Below are 23,913 nucleotides of genomic sequence, written 5' to 3'. Positions count from 1 at the left end.
GTTGTCACTGTACAGAGCTTAGTCAGTTTCATAGAGGTGTCAGATGAACTTTCACAGCCAGCTTTGCAGGTCGGTCTCAGGAGGGCTTCAGGGTCCAGCTTTGTGATGGAGTAAGCTTTTCCAGCTCTTTCATGCTCAGATAATAGTGCTAACTGCGGCTTTCATCCCAAATCCCTACTCCAAGCCTTACATATATTCTACTTTGCCAATGAGGGTTATGCTGTTAACCCTTTGTACAGACAGGATTTGTAGCTGACTGTTGCACTATGAGAGAAACTAGAGCAATGAACAGTTTGACCACAGGTAAGACTTAGTTTAGCAAAGAGTACTTCTCTGACACAACAAGAGTTGGCATTCCCCTTATAAGACAGGTGTTAACTTTCACGTCATTATACACCTCCCTGCCCAGCTTAAAATCAAATGAGAGCCCTGATGGCTTACTTTAAAATGTGGTAGACTGGCTGGGCATGGTGGCTCATGCCTGTAATCCCAGCACTTTGGGAGGCCGAGGTGGGAGGACCACTTGAGGTCAGGAGTTTAAGACCAGTCTCAGCAAGAGCAAGACCTGTCTCTACTAAAAATAGAAAAAATTAGCCGGGCATGGTGGCGCATGTCTGTAGTTCCAGCTACTTGGGAGGCTGAGGCAAGAGGATTGCTTTAGCCCAGGAATTTGAGGCTGCAGTGAGCTATGATTATGCTACTACACTCCAGCCAAGGTGACAGAACAAGAATCTCTAAAAAAGAATTTAAAAACAAATGCAGTGAACTGATTCTGTGTAACAAATTACAAAGGGAAGCTATTAAGTAGAGGTTCTTATCCAAACAGATTCCTTTTTTTGACAACGAATCAGGAGGCTGTGGTTGTGTCAGAGACATAAACACTGCTGATCACTACACAGGGAGGCCAGTACTGGCTACTGCTGAGACTCACACTGGGTGGGTTTTCAAAAGGGCCAGTGTCTCCAGAATATAACTCCCTTTGCCAGCCAAAGAGAGGTCAAGAGTCCATCTTCCCTTCTCCCCAGCCCAAAGAACTGTCTTGGAACTGGGGTTGGAGCTAGCCTTCATCCTTGCTACCAAATGGGCTGAGCATGAGGTTGGAAGCGGGAACAGCTGGCACAGCAGAAACTGGAGTAATACTCATTGCCACAGAGCTGGGCCTGCAGGATCAAATCACAATTGGCCAGCTCCGGCTGGTCGATGCACTCCCTGCTGGGGTCCCTGGGCTGGGTGGCAGGTGCTGCAGAACAGGGGAGAGAAAAAGTGATGAGGAAGCCCTTTGTATACTGGAGATTCTCACCTGCCATTTCATTTCCTTCAAAGGAAAACAGCATTGTAATGGCCAGATTCAAAACCAAGTGCAGTTACCCTGTAACCCTTTAACACCTGAATGTACAAACTATGATTTCCACATGCTTGTTGGCCTCACTTCAGCATCTTCCCATTATTTGTGGCCTCAGCCCAGGGAACAGCTCTTCCCAGACTCCCAAATATCGATTGACTAGACAATTACACATCTCCTGAAGTTAACTTCCTACCCTTACTATTGAGTCCTGAATTGCTAACAACTGCCTTGGCCTCTGAATTGGAAGGAAGAGCAAGTAGGATCAGCCTCAAGTAAAATTTTGAGTTAGCAAAAGCTGTTAGGGTTTTCCCTTTCACTTCTGGGTTCTTCCAACCCCAAAAGTTTTGTGCCTTCAATATCCCCAGCTTATCTTAGTCACCTAGTTCCTCATATTTTCAATTTTTCCACTTTCCCCAAAGAAAGCAATGCATATTAGGGTAATAGGAAAAAGTCTTGTTAACAGTAGCTCCAACACCATACTAAGAACAAAACCTTGTTGCCTCTCCCTCTGAATTTACTGGGAGCTTCTGTATCTTACAACTAACTCCTGTTTAAGAGTTTCCATTCAACTGCTTCATCTCTTAGGACTGAGGTACCCTTATCTATTAACTTCTCTCTTCTTTCTGGACCAGTCTCTGATGACTAAGCTTGGCTTGGGCCTGAGCAGCACTTTCCCTAAAGTCAGACCCCATGGGACCAGGGAGTTTATCTTTCTCCTTCTCCCCTTGTTCCCTCACAGAATACCACTAAAAGACCGTTCCTAACCAGTGAGTGACCATACAATGGTTTATCAGTATAACCAGAGTACTTACTACCTACATTTTAACATAGATAGCAAAGCCATTTATGTACATTGTTTTTAAAAATCCATAACTTTGGTATCAACTTTATCTGAGCTGGTGCAGTCCCTGGACTGATCACAGTAGGATCTTAGTAGGCACTCAGTGTAGTGGATAAGCATAGCAGCTCTGCAGCCAGACTGCCCGGCCGGGCTCAATCTTGTTCTACCACTTACCAGCTGAATAACTCTAGGCAAGTTACTTAAACCCTCTATGCCTCTGTTTCCTCGTGTGAAATGGAGATTAGTAGCACCTACTTCATAGGGATGTTCTAAGAACTAAATGAGTTCAGATATGTCAGACCCTTAAAACAGCACCCAGGGCACATAGTAACCGTAGCTAAAATTTGAGTGCTTAACTGTGCTGTTACCCCATAGCATAGTTCCCTGTTATTTGAGAAATGAGGCTAGGCTGCAGTGCATGGCAGCCTATGTTTGATCCCTACGGTATTTTCTGTTCCTCACCCCAGTCTTATAGACAAAAGGATTGAGAAGTCTTCGCAGGAAGACTATGTCCCCCACCCTGATGGTAACACTTTAATTCTAATATACCACCAAGCCACGGGCAGGGCAAAGTAGAGGCAGCCTGACGCTGTGTGACCCTGTGAAAAACAAATAGGTGAGAGCAGAAATCTGCAGCCTAGTCAGTAGGACGAATACAGATAAAGAGAGAAGGGGAACAGCTAGTCAGAAAAGGTGCCCCCAAAATATCTAAAATTGGCAACACTCATACAACAGGGCAGGAGGGTGGCCTGACTGATGAGTGTCCCATCTGGGATGCAAGTCTCATGAGACCACTTAAGCTTGGTGACCAATCTGCAAGAGTCCCACCAGCCTTCGGCATCAAGCAAGTTTCTGATTATAATTTGGTTTCCCATAGAGTACTTCTACAGCTAATCACAAACACGAATATCCAGATCCTCTTAAAGAGCTTGCTTTCTCACAGTAAGTCTGCATTCTGGTTTGTCTCAAGTCTTGGTTTGGTTATTATATAAGAAGATCACTTCTCTGGACATATTAGAGGTAAAATGGTCCCTGCAGTTTGTTGCTTTCGCCAAGGTAACACCATCATTCATGCAGACATGCACTTCGTCACCAGGTGTCTGACACCCAATGATGCCAAGCACTGGGCTGAGCCCTGGAGACTCACAAAAGGAGGCCTACGTGTCAGTCCCACTCACAAAGCAACATTCGACCAACATTCGACCTTCAGCCTCTAGCACTGCTGAGTCCCTGCCCTCAGTCTAGCAGACAGGAGGCAGCCAGGCCCGCCCCTTGGAGTGTTAACAGTGCTCCTGGGGCAGTGCTGCAGCCCTGACCATTGTGAAGGTCCAGGCAGACCAGACGGGAAGGGCCCTGGGGCACTCTACCCAGCTCTGTATCAGGCCTGTGAGAACCGGCAGCGCAGCCCAGAGCATCGCCCTGCTATTCAGTCCCTCAGTGAACCAGGACTGAGGACACATGGCAGAGCAGGCTGGGCTGAGGACACATGGCAGAGCAGGCTGGGCTGAGGACACATGGCAGAGCAGGCTGGGCGCAGGCAGAGCCCCTCCCCTTTCCCTCTGGCTTATTTGAACAGAGAGCTCTCGAGAGTTTGAATATTAAACCATGTCTGTTTCATCAGTTCTGAGATGCACTAATCTTCACATCTCTCAGATTGGTCTGCATCTTAACTGATGGTGTCTTAGCATTGTGTCATCTAGTTGGCAACTTTTTCCTGGTACAAAAATAATGCATCTTACAATATAGCGTTTTGATTAGCTGAAATATAACTCAGAAAGCAGGAGCTGGAGAATAGAATATAAGGCTACAATATCAAATTACTGAATAAAGCAGGTAAAATTCTACTCAGTTACAGGTAAAATAGTTTAGCAAAAATATATATATATATACGTATACTAAATACAGAGTCAAAAGGTCTGAGTTCCAGTCCCAGCTGGGCCACTACTTTGCTGTGTGACTGGTAGAAATGCCACGTAAGCTCTCTGGATACCTGTCTTGTTGTAAAATGGTGACTGATAACCTCTGCCCTTTCCTTTCTGGGTTATGTGGCCAAGTGGCCATAAAGGCACTTTTCAGTCATAGGACTTTTTGCTGCCCTGATTAGAAGGGACAGGTGTTAGCGGTCTATCTGCCTTAAGTTTTATAATGAAATTCCAGTCAATCACAGTTCTCAAAATTGTTAAGTCTAAAGACAATACCATACTGAACATCTACTAAGCTCTTACCAGGTGCCCAGCAGAAGCTTTATTTCCTTCATCCTCACTACAACTCTCTCAGGTGGAGGAGTTGTCCCACTGCACAGACAAGGAAAGCAAGGCTCTGGAAAGTTGAGCCCTTGCCCAAGTGACACTACCAGGAACTGGCACGGGGAACTAGAGTCCCTGGCACTGCAGGCCTGCGCTCCCACAAGACACAGCCGGCCCTTGAGAACAGGCAAATGCCCCGGGGGGATGCCCTTCCCACCCTGGAGACAGGCCTTTCTTACCAGGGGAGACCACCTTCACCTCGGTGCTCCGGCTCACTGCCTGGCTCCCCCGGTAGGCGCTGCATGTGTAGGAGCCCTCGTCCCTGGCCCGCAAGTTGTGGATCAGCAGCGTGCCATCTGGGGACTGGTGGACACGATGGCCGTCAGCCTGCACAGGCAGCCCGTTCCTGAGGGGAGAGGACACTGGGAAAGCCATCCAGGGCCCCGTCTTCAAGCCCCAGGAGGCCTGGGAGACAGTGAGGAGGTAATCAAAGTCCATTCCAGAGTCAACCACCCCCCTTGAGGGCAAACAGATGACCCTCATCTCGAGGAGATGGGACGGGTGCACCAAAAAGATAGGAGAACGGTATCAAAGCAAAACAATACAAGTGAGGTGAACTCACACTGATCTAAGTTATTGTAAGTTTGCCTCTTATACACAAAGGAATTCCACTCTGGCTTTTCATTGACAAAGGTCTTTAGCAGCCATTCAGTACCAGGCCCTGTGCTGGATGAACAGCACTCCCTGCCTCCAGGGCACTGGGGTGGTGCAGGCATTTAGGGGAGCCTTCTCTGAGAACAGCTGGCTGAGACCTGACTGGAGGCGGCCACGGCAGCAGCTGGCCCATGGAGAGAGGGAGAGGGAACATGGAGGAAGGACACAGCCAGAGCAAGAAGGAAGCAAGGGAAGAAGTGGACATGGGAGCCTGGAGAGCCAGTCAGCACGGTCTGGGGCCTGGTCAGGAGTTTGGGTTGGCTTCTGAGAGTAGTGGGGGCGTCTGAGCTAAGCAGGGACTGACATGGCACTTGGAAAGGCTCACAGACTGCAGTGCTGGGTGGGAGAGGCAAAGCCTGAAAGCAGAGCCACCAGGTAAGTGGCTGCTGCCGTGGTAAACAAAGGGAAGATGATACAGGCAGTAAAAGGACTTGGGTGAAGGTCAGACAGTGGAGGTGGAAGAAAGGAAGAAATCGAGAATGACCAAGGTTTGTAGCTTGGGTCGCTGGGTGATGGTGGTGCCCCTCCAACTTTGGGAGATCCAGGGCAGCAGTCAGGGTGAATGGTGAAGTTATTTTCCATCATTTCAAACTTGGGGTACCTGTGAGATACCAGGAGGTACCAGATTTGAGATCTAGGGCTCAAGAGAGTCCAGACTCAGGTTTTGTATCAGCACAGGATGGTCCTGGAAGGTGCATGTCCACAGCATTGTCCACGGTGAAGTCACAGAGTGGGACAAACCAAAAACGGAGGACAGACCTTGAGGCACACCAGAAGACAGTGGCTTCCTGGAGCCAAGGGAGGGGCGTCTTTCAAGAAGGAGCAAGTGGTCAGAAGAACACTACAGGTCACATAAAGACTGAGATGTGTCCAGTGGAGTTAGGAACAGGGAGGCAATCAGTGGCCTTGGCCGGGGCAGTGTCCTAGAGCAGGGGCTGACGTGAGGCCCCACTGCAGGGCAGAGAAGTGACTGGGGAGGTGAACAGGTTGGAGGCAGCCAACATGGACAGCCGCGCTGTGACAGGGAGACATTATAAGCGCAGGGGCTACAGGGACATGCAGACCTGAAGGAAGGCATCTTTTATTTTGTGTTGTTTTGAAGAAGGGAGTCCTGAGCATGTTTGCTGCTGGGAAGATCCAGAGGAGGCCGAGGTGGAGAAATGGGCTTGATGGGATCCGACCAGGAGAGGGCTGGACCGAGCACTCCAGCTGGGAAACCTCCAGCAACTCGCCCTCCTTCCCCGGACTCACGGCCACATCACCTCCCCTTGGGCACTCAGACTGGTTCCCATCCTGGCATTCTCTCCTGAGGGCCGGCCTTTGGCACAGCATTGCTGCTTCCTCCACCAAGAGCATCCTTCTCCCCCTCCCTCCTCAGCCATTAAGACCCAAAGTCACCTCCTTGGCCACCTTTCCTTGACCCTCAGGACCTGAAGCAGCCTCACACTCCTCTGCACAGACAGCACCTGGAGCTCCTAGGACACTGGGCCATCTCCTACCTGGGAGTGCCCTAGGGCTCAGATGGCCCCCGGATACCCAGAACCTAGCCTGTCTCCTGCACTCTAGGGAGGGAGGGGGCAAAAATTGCCTGCTGAATGAATGGACAAATAAAAGACCAACTGATCTGGGGTAAAAGACCAGCGAAGTCCCCATAGCTGAGGACTAGCCCAGTGGTTCTCAACCACAGGGGAGATTTGGCAATGTCTGGAGACGTTCTTAACAGTCACGACTTGGGGGTAGCACTACTGGCATCCAGTGGGTAGATGCCCCGGATGCCGCTAAACATCCTGCAATGCACAGCATAGCCTCCAACAACCAAAACGCACCCGGTCCAACATGTCCGTGGTGCTGAGGTTAGGAAACCCTGTTGAAGCCCAACCACCAGAAAGCAAGTGGCCCCACAGGGCTTCTTCCTGTAGGGATGAGGGTACTGCAGCCCTCTCCCCTAGCACCAGGCCTGGAGGCAGGAGTGGAAGAAGGGTGGTGGGGGCAGCGGTGACAGTGACATCCTTGGCAGAAAGGACACCCACACCTCAAGTTTTGAGGGTCTGGGGGCAGGCATTGCCTGGAATAGAGCCTTTACCTGGACCACCTGATGTTCACACTTTCTCCTGCCACCACACACAGCAGCCTGGCAGTGTCCCCCTCCGGCACCGTCATGGCAGGGGGCATCCCTGTGATCATCAGCTCCCCTGGGCACAAGGAGAAGACACTGTCAGCTGCTATACAGATCCTGCCCCACCCATGCTACCTGACCTCAAAGGCCACTCGGGACTGCTACCTTACCCAGAACTCTGAGCTGGACCCATCGCTGGTCTCGGTCCTGCCCATTGAAAGCGACACAGGTATAGAAGCCGCCATCGTCCACAGCCACTTGGCTGATGACCAGAGAGCCATCAGGCTGCAGCTGGTGTCTGGGGACCAAGCACAGTCAGTTGGCTCCAGCCCAAGGAGAGCTTTCCCCCCACCAAGCCCCCCTCCCGGCATGGGGCAGGGAGGAGAGGAAAGGCCTCCAGGCCTGTGAGAGGCTGAGCAGCCCCTACTGTACAGTGGGTCTGGCCAGAGGCCCCTTACACTGTCCAGCTGCTGCCACTTTAATTTCTTTGACAACCTCTGGCTTTTAGGCCTAACAATAAAGTCATTTCGGGTTCTCTGGTTTCTGGTTTTTGCTATATTCATTTAGTAGGCTCAAAGCCTGGTTCTACCACTTATAAGCAGGTTGTGATATTAAGCTTCTGTGTGTAAAACAAGGGAAAGAATTGCACCTACCCCAGTAGGGCTCTTTTGCAGATCATGTGATAGAGAACAAGCCTCACGCTCAGTATGCACTCAGCGAATGTGAGCGGCTGTGATCACAGCCCAAAATATTCCTGACCCCTCTTCCTCCTCCAGCCGTCACCTCTTCTAGCCGGCCTCTTGTTTCTGTCCACTAACCACGCTCTGGACAGGACCTGTCCGAGGAGCCCTTGCCTGGCAGCTCCATCTCTCCAGAGGCCCTGGAGTCCTGCTAGGGCCGATGGCCTAGCAGCGCCCTTCCCTGGTGGCCTCCACAGGACGGGATGGGGCTGGGGGGAGGGGGAGCAGAATAAACCTGGGAGAAGAGACAGGCTGCCCATCTCTCTGCCACTCGATGGCCGGGGGCGGGAAGCCTTCAGCACGGCAGGTCAGCCGGATCCGCTGGCCTGGACTGGCGTCCACCACCCCGGGCTGGTTCTGGTCCAAACGCAGCCTGCCAAACAAGCAGCCCCCAGCATGAGGGGCCCTTGTGCTGCCCCCCCATGCCCACCCCATCAGTAACTACCTGGAGTAAAGCCTAACGCTCCCTCCACACACGGGTGGCTGGCCAGACACACCCACCACCCAGCATCTCCACGTGTCGCTTCCCCACACTGCACATTTGCCTCTAGCTCCTTGACCTGGGCACCCCACCCTGTAAATGGAACCATCCCTCAAGGCCAGCTCCACACCCTCCTCCAAGAAGCCATCTCCTGCCCTCTAGCTCTGGCACTCTCCCTTCCCTCGGTTCTGAGTCCCAAGTCCCAAGTCCCGGGCCGCGTGGAGCTGCACCGTTCCCAGCTGCTCCCCCAGGAGACCCCGCGCAGGGGCCAGCAAGGCCTGCTCACAGCACACGCCTTCCCCTCCTCTCACCCACTGATCCCATCTACCCTGGCCCTCAGGAGGGGGCAGCCGGGAGCAGGATGGCATTGCTGACTGTTACCTGGTTGTGGGCCGCGGGTGTGAGGAGGGGACAGCCCCCAGGCGCCCAGCATCCCTCCCTGCACCTGAGTCCTGAGGACTGTGGCCCTGGGCTGGGTCCCTGGTGTGAGGTAAGTGCCTCGGCTCAGCCTCAGACAGCACATCCATGTCGCCCCCTGCGGTGAGGCCGGGAGAAGCAAGGTGTGAGCTCTGGGGAGAAGGGAGTGGAGGGAAGGCTGGGCCATGAGGCAAGGCCAGCGGGAGATGTGTGGACAAATGAGGGCCACCGGGCGGCCCCTGCCTCCAGGGGAAATTGACCCAAAGAAGCACCCGGTGTGGGGCAGCCCGGCCGCAGGCCCCCTGTCCTGTCCCTTCTACTCTGGGGCCTGTGAGAACCCAGCAGGGGATGGGGTGGGGACAGAGACCTAGGACGCGAAGTTGGATCTTCTGGGAGTCACGGCCTGGCCTGGTGCTGCCACAGCTGTAGGTGCCCGCATCCTCTGCCCGCAGCGGGTTGATGACCAGAGAGCCATCGGACTGCAGCTCGTGCCTGAATGGGGTTGGGGGGAGACGCGGGCCCTGGACTTCTGAGGGCAACAATGGTCTTCCCTCAGGCCCCAGTGCTCCTGTCAGAGGGAGCCATAGTGTGCCCAGAGCATTCCTGTGCCCACCCACCTCTCGTCCCAGGGGAGGTCAGGGGGGCTGCTGCAAGGAAGGGCTATCACACACACACACCTGTCAGACGGGAGGAGGGCTGTCACACGCACCTGTCAGAGCAGGAGGAGGAGGGAGGAGGGGGGAGGCTGTCACACACACCTGTCGGAGGAGATGGGCTGGTCATCTTTCTGCCACCCAGCCTGGGGTTCTGGGAAGGTGTCCTCTGGACAGAGAAGCCGCACTAACTGCCCCAGGGCCGCCTGCACCAGGGTGGGCTCCGAGCTTGCCAAGCTAACCCTGGAGAGGTGGGAGGTAAAGAGCTGCCTGTTGGCATGAGTGCCAGGACCAGGACCACCCCCGAGTAGCGTGTCCCATGACAGATGGCTTGGTGCCCATCCTGTCACAGGCATTCTCAGAGTCAGAGGGTTGCAAGGAAGGCCAAGCTCCGGCAGCCTCGGACTCGGGAATCCGCCCGCCACACCCCAGGCATCGCCACATCGAGCTGCTATCGCGAGATCAACAAGGTCGCGTCGGCACCGGCGCCAAGCCCAGCGGGCAGGAGGAGGAGCGGGGCAGGGACAGCACGTGCCAGATTCCTGCGGGGACGCAGGGACTAAACTACACGCTAGACCCCTGGGGAACTTAAAGCTTTTAATTTTGTCGTTAATCCTAAATCCCTCATTAATAGGACCCAGCCCCGAGAGTAATAACAAATGGAACCTGCCCCAAACCTGCGAGATATACAGGGCGGCAGATGATGTCACCACCGACAGGTCAAGAAACCAAGGCTTGGAGAAGCTGGTAAGCTTTTCCAGCTAGACGGGCCCCGGGGTATACTGGCAAGATCTGACGGAGAGGCCGGGAGCCACCGTCTACAGATGTCTATTAGACCCCAGACAAGCCCTACGTCTGAAGCCTCAGCTTCCCCGTCTGGACAACGCAGGTCGCAAGGCCCAGGCAGGGCTGTCTGGGAGCAGAAGTTAAGGGGGAGAGGTGGGGCTGGCGACTTCAGGGTTTTGGCTCCAATAGGCTCACTCCTGGCCTGGCATCCTATCCCCTCTACCTGGGGATGGCGGGCCTCACCTGTAGGAGGAGCCGTGCGAGGGGGGCGCTGGCGGTCCAGCATCCCCGTCCTGGCCCCACAGCTGTTCTCCAAAGGCGGGGGGGTGGGGGGCTGTCCTTGGCCCAGGCTCTTGGTCTCGCCACCAGGGGCTACCAGAAGGCAAGGGCTTTCTCTGGACTGTGGGCCCCGTCCTGTGCCGGCTGAGCTCCTGCTGGCCACCAGGACTGCTGCCACCACCATCTGCACCGGGGCTCTGGCCAGAGGCCCCAGGCTCCGGACGGCAGCTGCTCATGCACTCCTGCTCCGAGGCAAAGTTGTTGGCGTTGCCGTGGCAGCCGCCGTACCAGAAGCGGTTACACCGGCCCACAGAGGCAACGAAGTACCAGCGGGCGGCCCAGTCTGCGCAGGGGCCGTGGGCGCTGGGCAGCAGGCACCGCACAGGGTAGGCTAGGGGCAGGGGTGGGATACACGTCACCGAGGTGCCCATGACAAAGCTGCACCCAACACCGCCTCAGCCTCAGGAGCCGGGCCCTTCCCCGTTTACAGAGCATGTCTGCCCACTGCCCGGCCCCTCACCTGGCCCTGGGGCACAGGACCCTTCCACTGGATTCTGGCCCCTGCCCAGGCTGGGGCCACAGCAGCCTCCACCCACAGAACTACAGCCGTCAGGGCTGGGGTCGGGGGGGATCAGGGCTCCCTCGACCCCTGCCCCTCCCTGCCGTGGGACCCCTGGAGCACATTGTGGAGCCCAGAGCCTGACCCCACCTGTGCAGCCCCGAGAGAGGGCCCAACCCTGAGCTGCCTGGGCCTGTGAAGATGCCTCTAAACCCAACACCTCCCACCCTCCCCGCCAGTATGTCCTGCTCCATCTCTCCACGCTCAGGCGGGACCACAGCTGGGCACCGTCCAGGTGCCCAGCCTCCTGCAGAGCCCTGACCGCCAGCCCAGCCTGGCTTGTGAGGTCCCCGTGATGGTCCCTGCTGCCCCACCCACATCCTAGGGTCGGGATCCCCACAGCCCTGTCCATCCGGGCACTGACCACCCTGCACGGGCTCTGCCTCAGGAAGAGAGAGGACAGGCCTTCCTCCTCCTCAGCCTCCCCCTTCCTGCAACTGTCCCCAACTCCCGCAGCAGCAGGTGCAAACTGCTGGGTGTGAGAACCACCAGGCACCACTCTCGGCCTGACTGGGGCTCGTACTCACCAGAGCCGGGCCGGCCCAGGCAGCCTTCCCCCAGGGGCCCTGCCGCGGAGGCCACATGGTCATAGCAACAGCCGAACCGGGAGCCCCGGCACTCACTGGGCTCGCTCTGCTGGGCCTGGGGCCGGTGTGTGCTGGGGACCTGGAGGGAGGGGGGTGCCAGGATTGGGAAGCTGGGTCTGGGTCTGGCTCTTGGTGGGGACTTTGGGCTGCCTGGGGAAGCATGGCAGGAAGAGGGAAGGGGCAGAACTGCAAGGCCAAGGTGCATGACCCCAGCCCAGGGGAGAGCAAAGGCCAGGAGAATGCTGGACCAACCCCCAGCTCCAGCCCAGGCCCATCTTTGAAGCCCAGAGCCCTCAAGAGGATGACCCAGGCCGGCAAGGACCTGCTTCCTCCGAGGCTAAAGCTGCAGAGATCTGGGGGTCACAGTGACACTGAGCAGGCCAGGGCTGGAATCCTGTCCCCCTCACACAAGCCAGGTACTCACGGCGGAAGCCACTGCCCTCGACCCTGGCCTGCTCCCCACATTGTCACCGCCTCCGCCGTAAGACCTTGTGCAGCCAGCATGGTGGGGCCCCTCAGCGACAGACACCCCGTCCGGGCAGCAGCCGTACCTAGGCAGACACCACACGGCCTTCCTCACCGCCTGGCCCCAGCCCCCACCCCTCCAGGGACCCTTGTGTCTGAGCTTCCAGCACCCCAGGACCCAAGTTCTGGGGCTCCCTGCACTGGGGGCTGATCGGGTGGAGACCCGGGTGGGCGAGGACGTGACCCTGCATGCAGGGCACATCACTCTGTGTGCCCCAGTCTCTGCCCACATCCACCAACACGTAGCAGCCACCAGGGAGAGCGAGAGGGGCACGATGAGCAGCAGCTGTGCCCCACAGTCGACAGGTCCTCGACTCGCACGTCCCACCACACACCAAGAGGGAAGCTCATCCGAGCCTGCCCAGATACCAGCTTCCCAGGGAGTTTTTACAACATAGCACAGATGGAAGACGGGAGAAAAGAGGGTTCAAAGAGCTCATCTATTTCACATCCATCTGGTGCTGGGAGCCAGATGAAAGGATTGTATCAAAGCACCTCCTACGTGCCAGGCACTCTGTGATCTCATCCTCACAATAACGCCATCCAGTGGTTTTCAATGTTCCCCATTTTCAGAAGAGGAAAATCAGAGAGGTTAAGTAACTTGCCCCAAGTCACCCAGCACATAGCTGGTAAGTGGCTGAGCTGGGAATCCTCCCCCGAGGCTGCTGGCCTCAGGCCTAGGCCCTCAGCACCCTAGTCCCTGAGGGCACATGCCAGAGAGGCGTCTAGGGCAGGCCATGGAAGGAGGGGAGCCGCAGGGAGGGCATGTGGCGGGGGTGGGATGGCTCAGGCCCTCTGTGCAAGGCTCGACTGGGTGGGACTGTTAGGAAGATTGTTAGGGACTGGTCAGCCTCTGTCCAGCATTCACACTGGGTTCCCCGAGCCTGGGTTAGATCAGAGAGCTAGAATCGACGGGCTGACTTCTGCAGAGAAGGCAGGGGCTGTCTCCACTGGGCACATCACGAAGCTCAGCGAGAGGAAGCCAAGTCGCGGAGCTCACGGTCAGGGCAGCCCAGAGACACACCCAGGAATCCTTGTCCTGAGCACCGTGACCCACCCTACCCCTTCCCGAGCCCATCGCCCGGCCCCGCCTGCCCTTTTTACCCTGGGGAGGAGGAAGAGCTGCCTCCAGCACCCACCTGCTCTGCTGACACGAGGCCGCAGGACAGCCTTGCCACTGTGGCCCAAGAGACGCCGTGTGGCCGTCAGGGCAGCACCCGTGGGGGCTGTGTCTGCAGTCACGGAGCCCCGAGCCAGACTGGGGGGGCTGTCGGAGCAGGGACTGCTGCAGAGCTGGGGCTGGGCCCAGGGCCGACAGGGGAGAACCCCGATCTCCCCTGGGGTCACCCCGGGCTGAGGGGTGCTCCTGGGCTGCCCCCCACTGGCCTCTGGAGTCTAGAAAGAAGCAGCAGCAAAAGACACATGATGCGTCCAGCCCGCTCCTCACCCTCCATCTGTGTCCACGTCGCACCACGTCCATCTCCCCAGACCGCTCTCCCCTCGGCCATCATTGCACCCGCCCTGGACCTCCACCTCCAGGCACCACCCAGACACAAAGACGCCGGGGCCCTGGATGGGGGCTGCGACCAAGCTGCTCACCTGAGGCAGGGGGCTCCCGAGGGCTCACAGGTGTCCAGGGATGGCCAAGTGGGGTGTGCACGTCCTGTGTGCTGGGGACCTCTGCAGGGAGCCGGCAGCCCATGGGGACACGGAGGGAAGGAGAGAGCATGGGCCTGAGTGGTGGCCAGCCCTGCCCAGGTGCTCCCACCCCACTGCTCCGGCAGGACCCCCAAACCCGGATCAGCACCAGGGAAAAGGAGCAGGCCTGTGATTTCATGAACGCCCAGCCACATTTCAAAAGAGTCGTATAGTCACGTAGAAAATGCTAAGGTTACACGTTCAGCAAAAAGAAGTACCACGTATAGAATTAGCATCTATGTTATGATCCCGGACACACAAAACAAAAAATGGATATACATTTCTTATTGGATTGATGAAAAGAAACAATCCAATTAAAAAGTGGGCAAAGAACTTAAATATTTCTCCAAAGAAGATATACAAATGGCCAAAAAGCATATGAAAAGATTTTCAACATCATTAGTCATTAGGGAAATAAAACCATAATGAGATACCACTTCACACCCACTAGGATGTCTGTAATCAAAAAGAATGAAATAAGGCTGGGTGCAGTGGCTCACACCTGTAATCCCAGCACTTTGGGAGAATTGCTTGAGCCCAGGAATTTGAGACCAGCCTGGGCAACATAGTGAGACCCTATCTCCACAAAATATAAATTAGCCAGGCGTAGTGGCCCACACCTGTAGTCCCAGCTACTCAGGAGGCTGAGGCAGGAGGATCCCTTGAGCCCAGGAGTTGGAGGCTGCAGTGAGCTATGATGACGCCACCGCACTCCAGCCTGGGTGACAGAGCAAGACCCTGTCTCGTTGCCAATTTAAAAAAAAATATAGAAGGCTGAATAGAAAAAATTAGAACAGGATTTTTTAAAAAAATGATACATAAGAGAACTTGCAGGACACGCCCTAAAATGCTCATAGTAAAAGTTTGAGTGCTTCAGGGGAAGCACTATATCCCTCTATTTGTTAACGTCTTTCAAATTTTCCACAATAAGCGTGTTACTATGATGATACTTGATTCATAAAAGTTCTAAAGAATATAATAAGTGACTATTCCATTCCCACGTGGACTGCATCTTGCCAGTCATCAGGAATATTAAAAATAGTAATTAAGGGCTGAAGACTCCAAAAGATATGTGGTGACATCTTCATTTTATTTCTTAACAGGGGCCAAAACCTGGAACGGGAACGATTCGGACTCTTCCCAGATCTGTCATCTCCCGCAGACAAGCCCACGTTCTCCCGGCCCTGCGTTCAGTCCCCAGCCTGGCAATTTCTGACTGCTGTCCCTATCACCTCGAGCAGAAAGCACCTCTGCCGAGCCTGTCCTGCCATCTGGCTCCCCCACCTCGTGTGACTCTGCTCCTCCGTTTACTCAGGTTTCGTGGGGAGTCCAGGACCCCTCCCCACACACCCTCATACCGGGCCCCTTTGTTTCCCCCTCGCTAGGCCTGGAGTCCCGCAATCTGCTCCCCCAGGCTCCTGCCTTCACTTCAGTCTGACCTTCAGGCATGGGCCAAGCGTGTCCTCCTAAATAGCTTTCATGGTGTCACTCTAGCTCCAAAACTGTCAATGGCTCGCCTGGGCCTACTGGATAAATTTAGTCTGAAGCCCTCCAGCCTCCGCCCCAGGCCTAAGAGCATCACCCGGAATGGGCCTCCCTCTTGGCACCACTGCCTACACCCTGGGCTGAGGGCAGTCCTGGGGGGCCCTTACTGGTCTCAGGGGCACTGAGTGCGGCTGGAGCGCTGAGCAACTGAGTTTTACATTTTAATTAATTGTAAATAACTTTAAATTTTGAAACTAAGGTCTCCCGGCTAGCTCAGTCAGTAGAGCATGAGACTCTTAAATTTTGAAACTGATACTTGATTCATTTATTGGAAAACGTTCAAGTACGTTTGGAACAACTTGGGTACGCAAATCTACTTTTTCTATTGTAAATTTTATGAAATCTAAACAGAGCAAGTATTCCAGTGCAAATTTAGAATCTGAAATCAGATGTGCTGTAAGTGTAAACTATGCTTCGGATTTCAAAGATTTCATTTCTAAAAATCTTGTAAGAGAACATAAACTACCTCATCAATTTTTATGCTGATTACATGAAGATATTTATATTGGATTAAATATCTTCTTTTTGTGGGGAGGGAGAGACAGGGTCTCACTGTGCAGTCCAGCTGGAGTGTAGTGGTGTGATCATAGCTCACTGCAGCCTCCTGGGCTGAAGGGATCCTCCCACCTCAGCCTCCTGAGTAGCTGGGACTATAGGCACGCCACCACCATGCCTGGCTAATTTTTATTTTTATTTTTTTGTAGAGATGGGGGTCTCGCTACATTGCCCAGGCTGGTCTCAAACTCCTGGGCTCAAGCGATCCTCCTGCCTTGACCTCCTAAAGTGCTAGGATTACTGGCATGAGCCGCTGCACCAGCCTATATTCTTAAATATAAATTCACCTGTTTCTTTTTACTTTTTAAATGTGGCTCTAAAAAATTTGAAGTGACAGGCATGACTTGAATCCTACTTGTATGGGAGAGCACTGCTCCGGAGTCTAGAAGATGGAGGGAGAAGACAACACAGTGGGGTGTCACTCAGCCGCTGAGCCCCCAGCTGGCCTCTTCAACAGACCCCTGCCCCACCAACCACTGCCTTCCCCCTGGACATACGCCGGTACGCACTTCAGCATTAGTGACAGTACCCAAAACACCAAAAACCACCTATGTTCTACATTATCGCCCATCTTGGACCGTGGTGGAACTCCTAGAAATGAGATGGGACGATGCTCACATGGAATAGCGTTAAGGGGAGGAAACAAATACAGTTACGTGCATGTTACAGGGAAATACACTAAAGATTAATCTCATACATGGATGAGATTAAGGGCAATTTTAATTTTTCTCTATATACTACTTCTAATTTCTCCAAATTTTCCACAACGAGCGTACATTACGTTTATAATTACAAGAACAGCAGCCGCTGCCACCATCCAGGGACCACTGTCACCCACGTACCATTAAGGGGCCTGAGGACAGGCCTGCCCTGGTTGGTTTATGGAAAAGATTTTTTAAATATTGATAAACAGACCAAGAAAAAAAAGAGAAAAGACCCAATAAAATTAGAAACAAAAACTAATATCTGGGATATGCAAAGAACTCAAACAACAGCAAAAATACAAATAATCCCATTAAAGAGTGGGCAAAGGGCCAGGCACAGTGGTTCATTCCCATCATCCTAGCATGTTGGGAAGCCAAGGCGAGAGGATTGCCTGAGACCAGGAGTTTGCAAACAGACTGGACAACAAAGCGAGACCCCGTCTCTACAAAAAAAAATTTAAAATTAGCCAGGTGTGATGGCGCATGCCTGTATTCCCAGCTACTCGGGAGGCTGAGAAGGGGAGGATCCCTTGAGCCCAGGAGTTCAAAGTTTCAGGGAGCCATGATCACACCACTGCACTCCAGCCTAGGCAACAGAGCCAGACCCTGTCTCTACACTGTCTCTTAAAAAAAAAAAAAAAAAAAGTAGGCAAAGGACATGAATAGTCGTTTCTCAAAAAACATACAAATGGCCAACAGGTATATGAAAAAATGCTCAACTTCACTCATCATCAGGGAAATGCAAATCAAAACCACAATGAGATACCATCTTACCCCAGTTAGAATGGCTATTATCAAAAAGACAAACAGTAACGAATGCCGGCAAGGATACAGAAGAAAAGGGAACTCTCATACACGTTCATGGGAAGTAAATTAGTAGAGTCATGGAAAACAGCATGGAGGTTTCTCAAAAAAACTACAGACAGACCTACCACGTATCCAGCAATCCCACTACTGGACAGTCACCCAAAGGAAAAGAAATCAGTCCATCAAAGGGAAACCTGCGCGTTTACTGCAGCGCTACGCGCGACAGCCAAGGCATGGAACCAACGTGAGTGTCCATCAGTGGACAGATGCATAAGGAAAACGTGGTGTGTGTTCACAACGGAATACTATTCAGCCGTCAAAAAGAACGAACTCCCGCCATGTGCAGCAGCACAGATGCAACTGGAGGTCATTATGTTAAGTAAGATAAGCCAGGCACAGAAAGACAGACTGCATGTTCTCACTCACCGCCCACGTGTGGGAGGTAGAAAAGTGGACCTCGGGGGTAGAGAGGGGAACAGTGGTTACCCGAGCCTGGCCGGGGGTCGGGGGAAGATGAAGAGAGGTTGGTTAATGGGTACAAACATGTAGTTAGACAGGAATGAGTTCTCGTGTTTGACAGCATAGTAGGGCGACCACAGTTAACAATATTTTGTATATTTCAAAATAGCTTGAGGAGTTGAAATAATCCCAACACAAGAGAAATGATAAATGTCTGGTGATATCCTAAATTTTACCCCGATGTGATCATTACACGTTCTATCTGTGCATCAAATATCACATATACCCCCATAAACATGCACAATTTATCACATACGGATTAAAAAGGAGAAAAGAGATATGTTAGAAAAGTATATGTTTTGCTGACCAGAAAAAGAATAGTGATAAAAGTTTTTGCTCTTACAACTCAGCCTGGCCCAAAACTCTTTTCTTTTCCCTCCTTTCTGTGTGAATCCTACCTGTCCCTGGGGCAGGCTCAGGACCACCTTCCAGGCAGGCAGCCAGGGCCCAGGAGAACAGAGTGGCTCTGCCCAGAGCCGGACCCCAGAGTCCAGGGGTCGCCCTGCCGGTGGTGAGCGTGAGGCCCGGCCAAGGCAGCCGCCAGGGAGCCACTGGGCGGGCACAGGGCTGAGCTTCCCCGCACAGCCTCGCTACAACTACTGTCCACCTTGTGTGTTCCCTGCACACTCCATGTGCTCAGAGTCACTTTACTCCGCATGCCTAGAAAGTAACTTTTTTTTTTTTGATAGAGTCTTGCTCTCTTGCCCTGGCTAGACTTCAGTGGCTCAATCCTAGCTCACAGCAACCTCAAACTCCTGGGCTCAAGCGCTCCTCCTGACTCAGCCTCCCGAGTAGCTGGGACTATAGGCGTGTGCCACCGCGCCCAGCTGAAAGTCACTCTTTTTTATTAAAAACTCATTGTACAAACTGAGGCACCCACCCAGGGCCACACAACTGGTCAGCAGTGGAGTGCATTTGAACCCAGTCTGCTGCTGACTCCAAGGCCCTGGTTCTTTGCTGCCCAATTCCCCATTGGAATCCTGCCCTTCCTCACCTCGGGGTCCCTGCAGCTCACAGAGTCCGCCCCCCTCACTAGCACATCAAGGCAAGACACGCCTCTCTGCAGGCTCAGAAGGCCAGCCCTGCGGCACCCCCAGCTCAGCACAACCTGCGCCCTTCCTCAACGTCCCATGCTCACACCAAGCAAAGCAGCCTCCCTGCCCATTCTCCTGCAGGTCCTCATGCCTGGGAGTCCTCCTTTCCCAGGAGGATGGGGATGAGGGGAGGGGGAGACCGAGGCAGAAGCAGTGTGTGAGCACAATCCTTCCTGGACCACCTCTCTCCCTCTGCACACAGTCACTCAGTCACTCAACAAACATTTCCCGAGCACCTACCCTTGCAAGGTAAGTTCTGCAGGGAGTATAAGGAAGGATAAGGACGGCAGGGACCCAGCCCTCAAGTGCCTAGCTAGTAGGTCTAACTAGCTGTATACAATCCAAGTGACACAGAAATGACAACACGCTGTGAGGGGTGGGGCCATGGGGAAGATGCTACTTCTGAGTGGAAGAAACGGGGCTGGCTCACGAGGTTGCACACAAGCTGGACTTTCCGGCTGGCGAAGGCGTCCGTGGGCGGAGATGAGGGGAGCGTTGGTCCCGGCAGCTGGCCGGGCGCAGGCATGGGCCCCGCGGCAGGGAGCACTCACTAGGCTGGCAGCGAGTGGGGGAGAGGTGGGCCCAGGCTCCTCCCTGCCCCTCCTGTGCTTACCCTGGGGCAGGTGGCAGGGCTGCGTGTTGCAGGGCTCCACCTCCGCGGGCTTCGAGCGCTGCAGGCTCCCACAGCGGCTGGGTGGCCCGATGGCACAGACGACCTGTCTCCTCCGAGTGCCCGAGCTGCAGCTCTTGGAGCACTGAGGCCCGAAAGTGGGAGAGAGAGACCCTGAGGCTGGGCTTGGGGGCGCCCACATGGAGAGAGGAAGGGGAAGGTGCCCAGTGATGCGTACCAGATCCAAGGGCGGGCGCGTGTGAGACCCAAGGACCCAGCGCTGGGCAGCAGGCCCGGGGGCACTCACCAGACCCCAGGCGCCGACAAGCCAGGCCTGGCCAGCGAGGAGGGAACAGTCCTCACGCACGCAGGGCTCAGTGAGGGGGGGCTGGTCCTCCAAGGGGCACGCCGTGGCATGGAGCGGAGACCCCTCATCACCTCGGCAAGTGACACTCCGCCTTCGGACGCCAGCACCACAGCTGACAGAACACTGCAAGGACCGGGCTGTCAGCAAGAGCTCGCCTCCACCCAAAGGAGCCCCTGCATGGAGGTGGACAGCACCGTACTGCCCAAGATCTCCTCCCAGGCCCAGAGAGGCTGAGTCACTCCCCTGAGGTCACACAGCCTGAACCACAGCTGCTGACGATAGGCAGAGGTGCGTCCTCCACGTCCCCTCCTTTGTAGCTTGAACATACGTAGCTGCACCAACTGCACCAACTAACAGCCCCAGACAACACACCCAGCTTCTTCCCATCCTGCCCTGGGATCCTGGAGGAGGAAAGTGCCCGAGACCAGGGTGCAGGTACCTGCTTCTGGTCCCAGCCTTGGCCACAGCTTCCAAGATGACCTGGTAGGTCACTTGGCCCCCCAAGATCTCAGTTTCCACAGCAGAGGACAAACCCCCAGCCCATCCAGGCCAGCAGCCTCACCTCTCCCCAGGGCTCTGGGCTCCAGGCCGCACAGCGCTGCAGGTTGCAAGCACGCGTGGCAGGGGGCTTCCCGGAGAGGCCAGCACACTTGGCCTCCTCCACGGCCTCCTGGACGCTCTCCCCATCGGACGAGACGCAGTAGACGGAGCGGGACTGGGAGCCGCCCCCACAGGAGGCCGAGCAGGGTGTCCACGGCCCCGTCCTCCAGCTGGCAGGAGTGGGGATCGGGTGAGGCCGGCCCAGGAGGAGCCAGAGCCAAAGCCCAGCCCCGAGGGGCAACAGCCCCCACACAGGAGTGGCCTGGGGCCCCTGCCCGGCCTGTTCCCTGAACACAGGGCCCGCACAAAGGCCCAGGCCCTCCCCGGCGTCCTCTCCGCTGTGCCCAGCTGCTCCCCACTGTGCTGTCCCCGCCCGAGGACTCCCTCTTCTCTCCACAGCCCATCTCCCCAGTCGGACCCCATTCCCTCTGGGTCTGGCCTTAGCCGGGGCGTCTCCTGAGGGGCTGTGCTCACCCGTGCGTGGAGCAGCCCTGCCCAGCGCCATGTGCAAGGCCCCGGAGGAAAGGGCAGTCCCCGCCACGCCGTGCAAAGCCAAGCCCGCCACCATCCCGTGAGGCCAGCTGCCACCGAGGCCCAGTGGGGGCGGAACCGCGCCAGCCCCGAGGGGAGCCCATGGCCGGCAGATTACCTGGTCCCACACACACGCCGGGCCCCAGCAAGGTGCCACGCTCCGGGCCGGTGTAGGTAAGAGGTCCTTTGTGCACGAACAAAGGCGTTGCCAATGCCAACAGGCCCTTTGGCCCGAGACTGGCCCACCCCTCGGCACCTGCCCAGCCAAGCCTCCTGCTGACTGGACAGACAGGGACCTCCGGTACCTTCCCTGACCCTCCTGCCACCAGCCTGGCCGTTCTGAGTACTTCATGGGCACATGGAGAGAACAGCCCTAGGCTTCATGCTCAGGCCCTTCACTGCCTCCCCCAGTGACAGCTGCCACCCCCAACCCCGGCCACAGCTGTGGGGAGCCCTGGGCCACCCGCCTTCTTTGTTCTTCCCTTCCCACCCACGTTCCCCGGCCTCCCAGGGTGCGGGGGCTGGTGAGGCCTCACCGCTTGGTCTGCGGACACGGGTGAAGGTTGCAGGAACGGCGGTCAGCCGGCCGCGGCTCGCGCTGGCACATGTGGTCGGGGTAGGCCTCGTTGTCGACGGCGCAGAACACCAGGCGGGACTGGTGACCTGCGCAGAGGCCGCATTCACCGAACGCCAAATGCGTTCTCTGGGCCAGGTGCCATTCTGAACACGTCCCACAGGTCATCTCGATTAAGTCTCAAATGACCCCGAGGCAGGTGCCATCATCATCCCCAATTTGCAGATGAGGAAACTGAGGCTCAAAGAGTTTTAGCTGTGAGTGACGGAGCCTTGCTGACACCTGGTCCCCAGCTCCAGGCCTGGCCTGCGCTCCCAGTGGGGTACTGTCGCCTGTGAGATGCCACTGCCTCTGGGAAGCCTCTCTGGTTCTCCTAGCTTAGGCCGGGGTCCTTGGTGGAGCTCCTAGACCCCTGCGTCTTCCCCCAGGTGACCCCATGACATGGAGATTTCTCACCTACTTGTCCGTCTCCCCCGAGGACTGCTTGAATAAGGGCTGTGACCTGCTCCGCTTTGACCGTGGCACCTGGCACGTGGGGCCCGCTCCCCCCGACCTGAGCTGTCTGCACCCTCACCTCCGCCACACGGGGCACTGCAGTCGCTCCAGGAGCCGTGGCTCCAGCGGGGGCCGGGACCAGGGGTGCGCAGGGGCAGGTAGTACTCGTAGTGCACGCCGGGGTTGGGCTCCTGGCTGAGCAGCTGCCACGGAGGGTCCTCGTGGAGGTCTGCTGCTGGGGGTACCCCCCCAAACCCCCTGCCTGGCCTCGGCCTGTGTGCAGGGCCTGGCGGCTCCTGGGACCACCCACTGGCTCTCTCTCCCCACAGCCCAGCTCACCTCGATGACCAGGGGCTCCGACGTGGGGCCCCGGGCATGCAGCCGCTCAGGGGCCAGGTCCCCCTCAGTGCCCCGCTCGTACTGCAGGATGGTGCTGGCCGCTGGCAGGGCCCCAGCTGCCTCGATGGTCCAGTGCCCGTTGAGGTAGTATTCCCCTCGAATGTTCTTTACCGCTGCATGCAGGTTAGACGGTCCTAGTCAGCTGGGAGGGTGGGTGCATGCCTCCCCCACAGCCCCAAACCCGCCAGGACCCAGCCCATGGCTCTCACCCAGGAAATTCCTGCTGGCAGCAGCCTCCTCGATGCGGATGCTGGTGGCCCCCACGGGAACAATGAGGATCTGGTTGTAGCCTGACGGGGCAGAGACACGGGTATGCGGGCTGCTGAGCTATCCCTCCCCCAGCGCCGTGTGAACCGCAGGAAGGTGCTGCCCCTGTGGGTGCCAGGGCGGGCAGCACAGCTTGGGGCCAGGGAGGGCAAGCAGGAGACAGGCAGGCCCCGGGCTCGGGGAACAGCGTTCCTGGCAGAGGGAACAGCTTTATGAAGGCCAGAGGGGCGGGAAGGCTCAGGCATGTAGAGCAGACTGAGAGGGAAGGGACAGGAGGGGCATCAGGTGGCGGCAGAGTGAGGTTAGACCGGACTATTGGGCAATGGTCCTAACTGAAGAGCGTGGCCTCCACCCTGAGGCCACAGGGGGCTTTTATACAGGACCTGAGGCAGCCAGACCCTCTGGGTGCCATGAGGCCACTTGGCCTGGAGCCTCGGCCAGCGGGGGAGACAGGCAAGGAAGGGGCAGGCGACGGACCCTCGTGTGAACTGTCCTCACGGGGACTCCCACCTCTGCTGAGGTCATTGGCATCAAAGGTGCCTGTGACGGGGAAGCAGGTCATGCCGTCACCCCCACACTGCAGACACTTGTCCTCCTGCTTGGATGAGTCTAGCTGGTAGTCACAGCCGACAACCTGCCGGGAGTCACGGGAGAAGATGTCACGGGCAGACCAGGATGGAGGCCCCCGTCAGCCCGTCCTAACGCCAGCGCCTGCGCAGCCCAGGCAGGACAGGGGTGATCGGGCATCACCCAGTCAGTTGCAAGCTGGGGGTGGCTGTGTAGACCTTGGATCTGGCCG

The 23,913-nt window shown here is 56.0% G+C and overlaps 1 protein-coding gene across 1 annotated transcript in view; it reads right to left on the bottom strand.

Moving 5' to 3' along the window:
- Positions 1 to 939: 939 nt before the first annotated feature.
- PAPLN (papilin, proteoglycan-like sulfated glycoprotein) overlaps positions 940 to 23,913 on the bottom strand; it is a 31,120-nt gene continuing 8,146 nt past the window's right edge. Inside the window, exons 6-25 of the mRNA XM_012656127.1 lie at positions 23,625 to 23,748; positions 22,788 to 22,960; positions 22,528 to 22,651; positions 21,916 to 22,042; positions 20,811 to 21,018; positions 20,189 to 20,371; positions 19,885 to 20,026; positions 13,949 to 14,029; positions 13,489 to 13,744; positions 12,249 to 12,375; positions 11,765 to 11,903; positions 10,583 to 11,009; positions 9,659 to 9,796; positions 9,268 to 9,392; positions 8,865 to 9,018; positions 8,238 to 8,375; positions 7,433 to 7,560; positions 7,230 to 7,338; positions 4,672 to 4,838; positions 940 to 1,240 (exon numbers count right to left, since the gene is read on the bottom strand). Of these exons, the coding sequence (XP_012511581.1) occupies positions 1,074 to 1,240; positions 4,672 to 4,838; positions 7,230 to 7,338; positions 7,433 to 7,560; positions 8,238 to 8,375; positions 8,865 to 9,018; positions 9,268 to 9,392; positions 9,659 to 9,796; positions 10,583 to 11,009; positions 11,765 to 11,903; positions 12,249 to 12,375; positions 13,489 to 13,744; positions 13,949 to 14,029; positions 19,885 to 20,026; positions 20,189 to 20,371; positions 20,811 to 21,018; positions 21,916 to 22,042; positions 22,528 to 22,651; positions 22,788 to 22,960; positions 23,625 to 23,748 (3,237 nt within the window). The 3' untranslated portion in view covers positions 940 to 1,073. The remainder of the gene's footprint in view (positions 1,241 to 4,671; positions 4,839 to 7,229; positions 7,339 to 7,432; positions 7,561 to 8,237; positions 8,376 to 8,864; positions 9,019 to 9,267; positions 9,393 to 9,658; positions 9,797 to 10,582; positions 11,010 to 11,764; positions 11,904 to 12,248; positions 12,376 to 13,488; positions 13,745 to 13,948; positions 14,030 to 19,884; positions 20,027 to 20,188; positions 20,372 to 20,810; positions 21,019 to 21,915; positions 22,043 to 22,527; positions 22,652 to 22,787; positions 22,961 to 23,624; positions 23,749 to 23,913) is intronic.

Source organism: Propithecus coquereli, unplaced genomic scaffold (assembly GCF_000956105.1).
Source record: "Propithecus coquereli isolate 6110/MARCELLA unplaced genomic scaffold, Pcoq_1.0 Scaffold5, whole genome shotgun sequence".
Classification (NCBI taxonomy): domain Eukaryota; kingdom Metazoa; phylum Chordata; class Mammalia; order Primates; family Indriidae; genus Propithecus; species Propithecus coquereli.
Note: the sequence above shows the minus strand (reverse complement) of the source record. Positions and strands in the feature narration are given on the sequence as shown.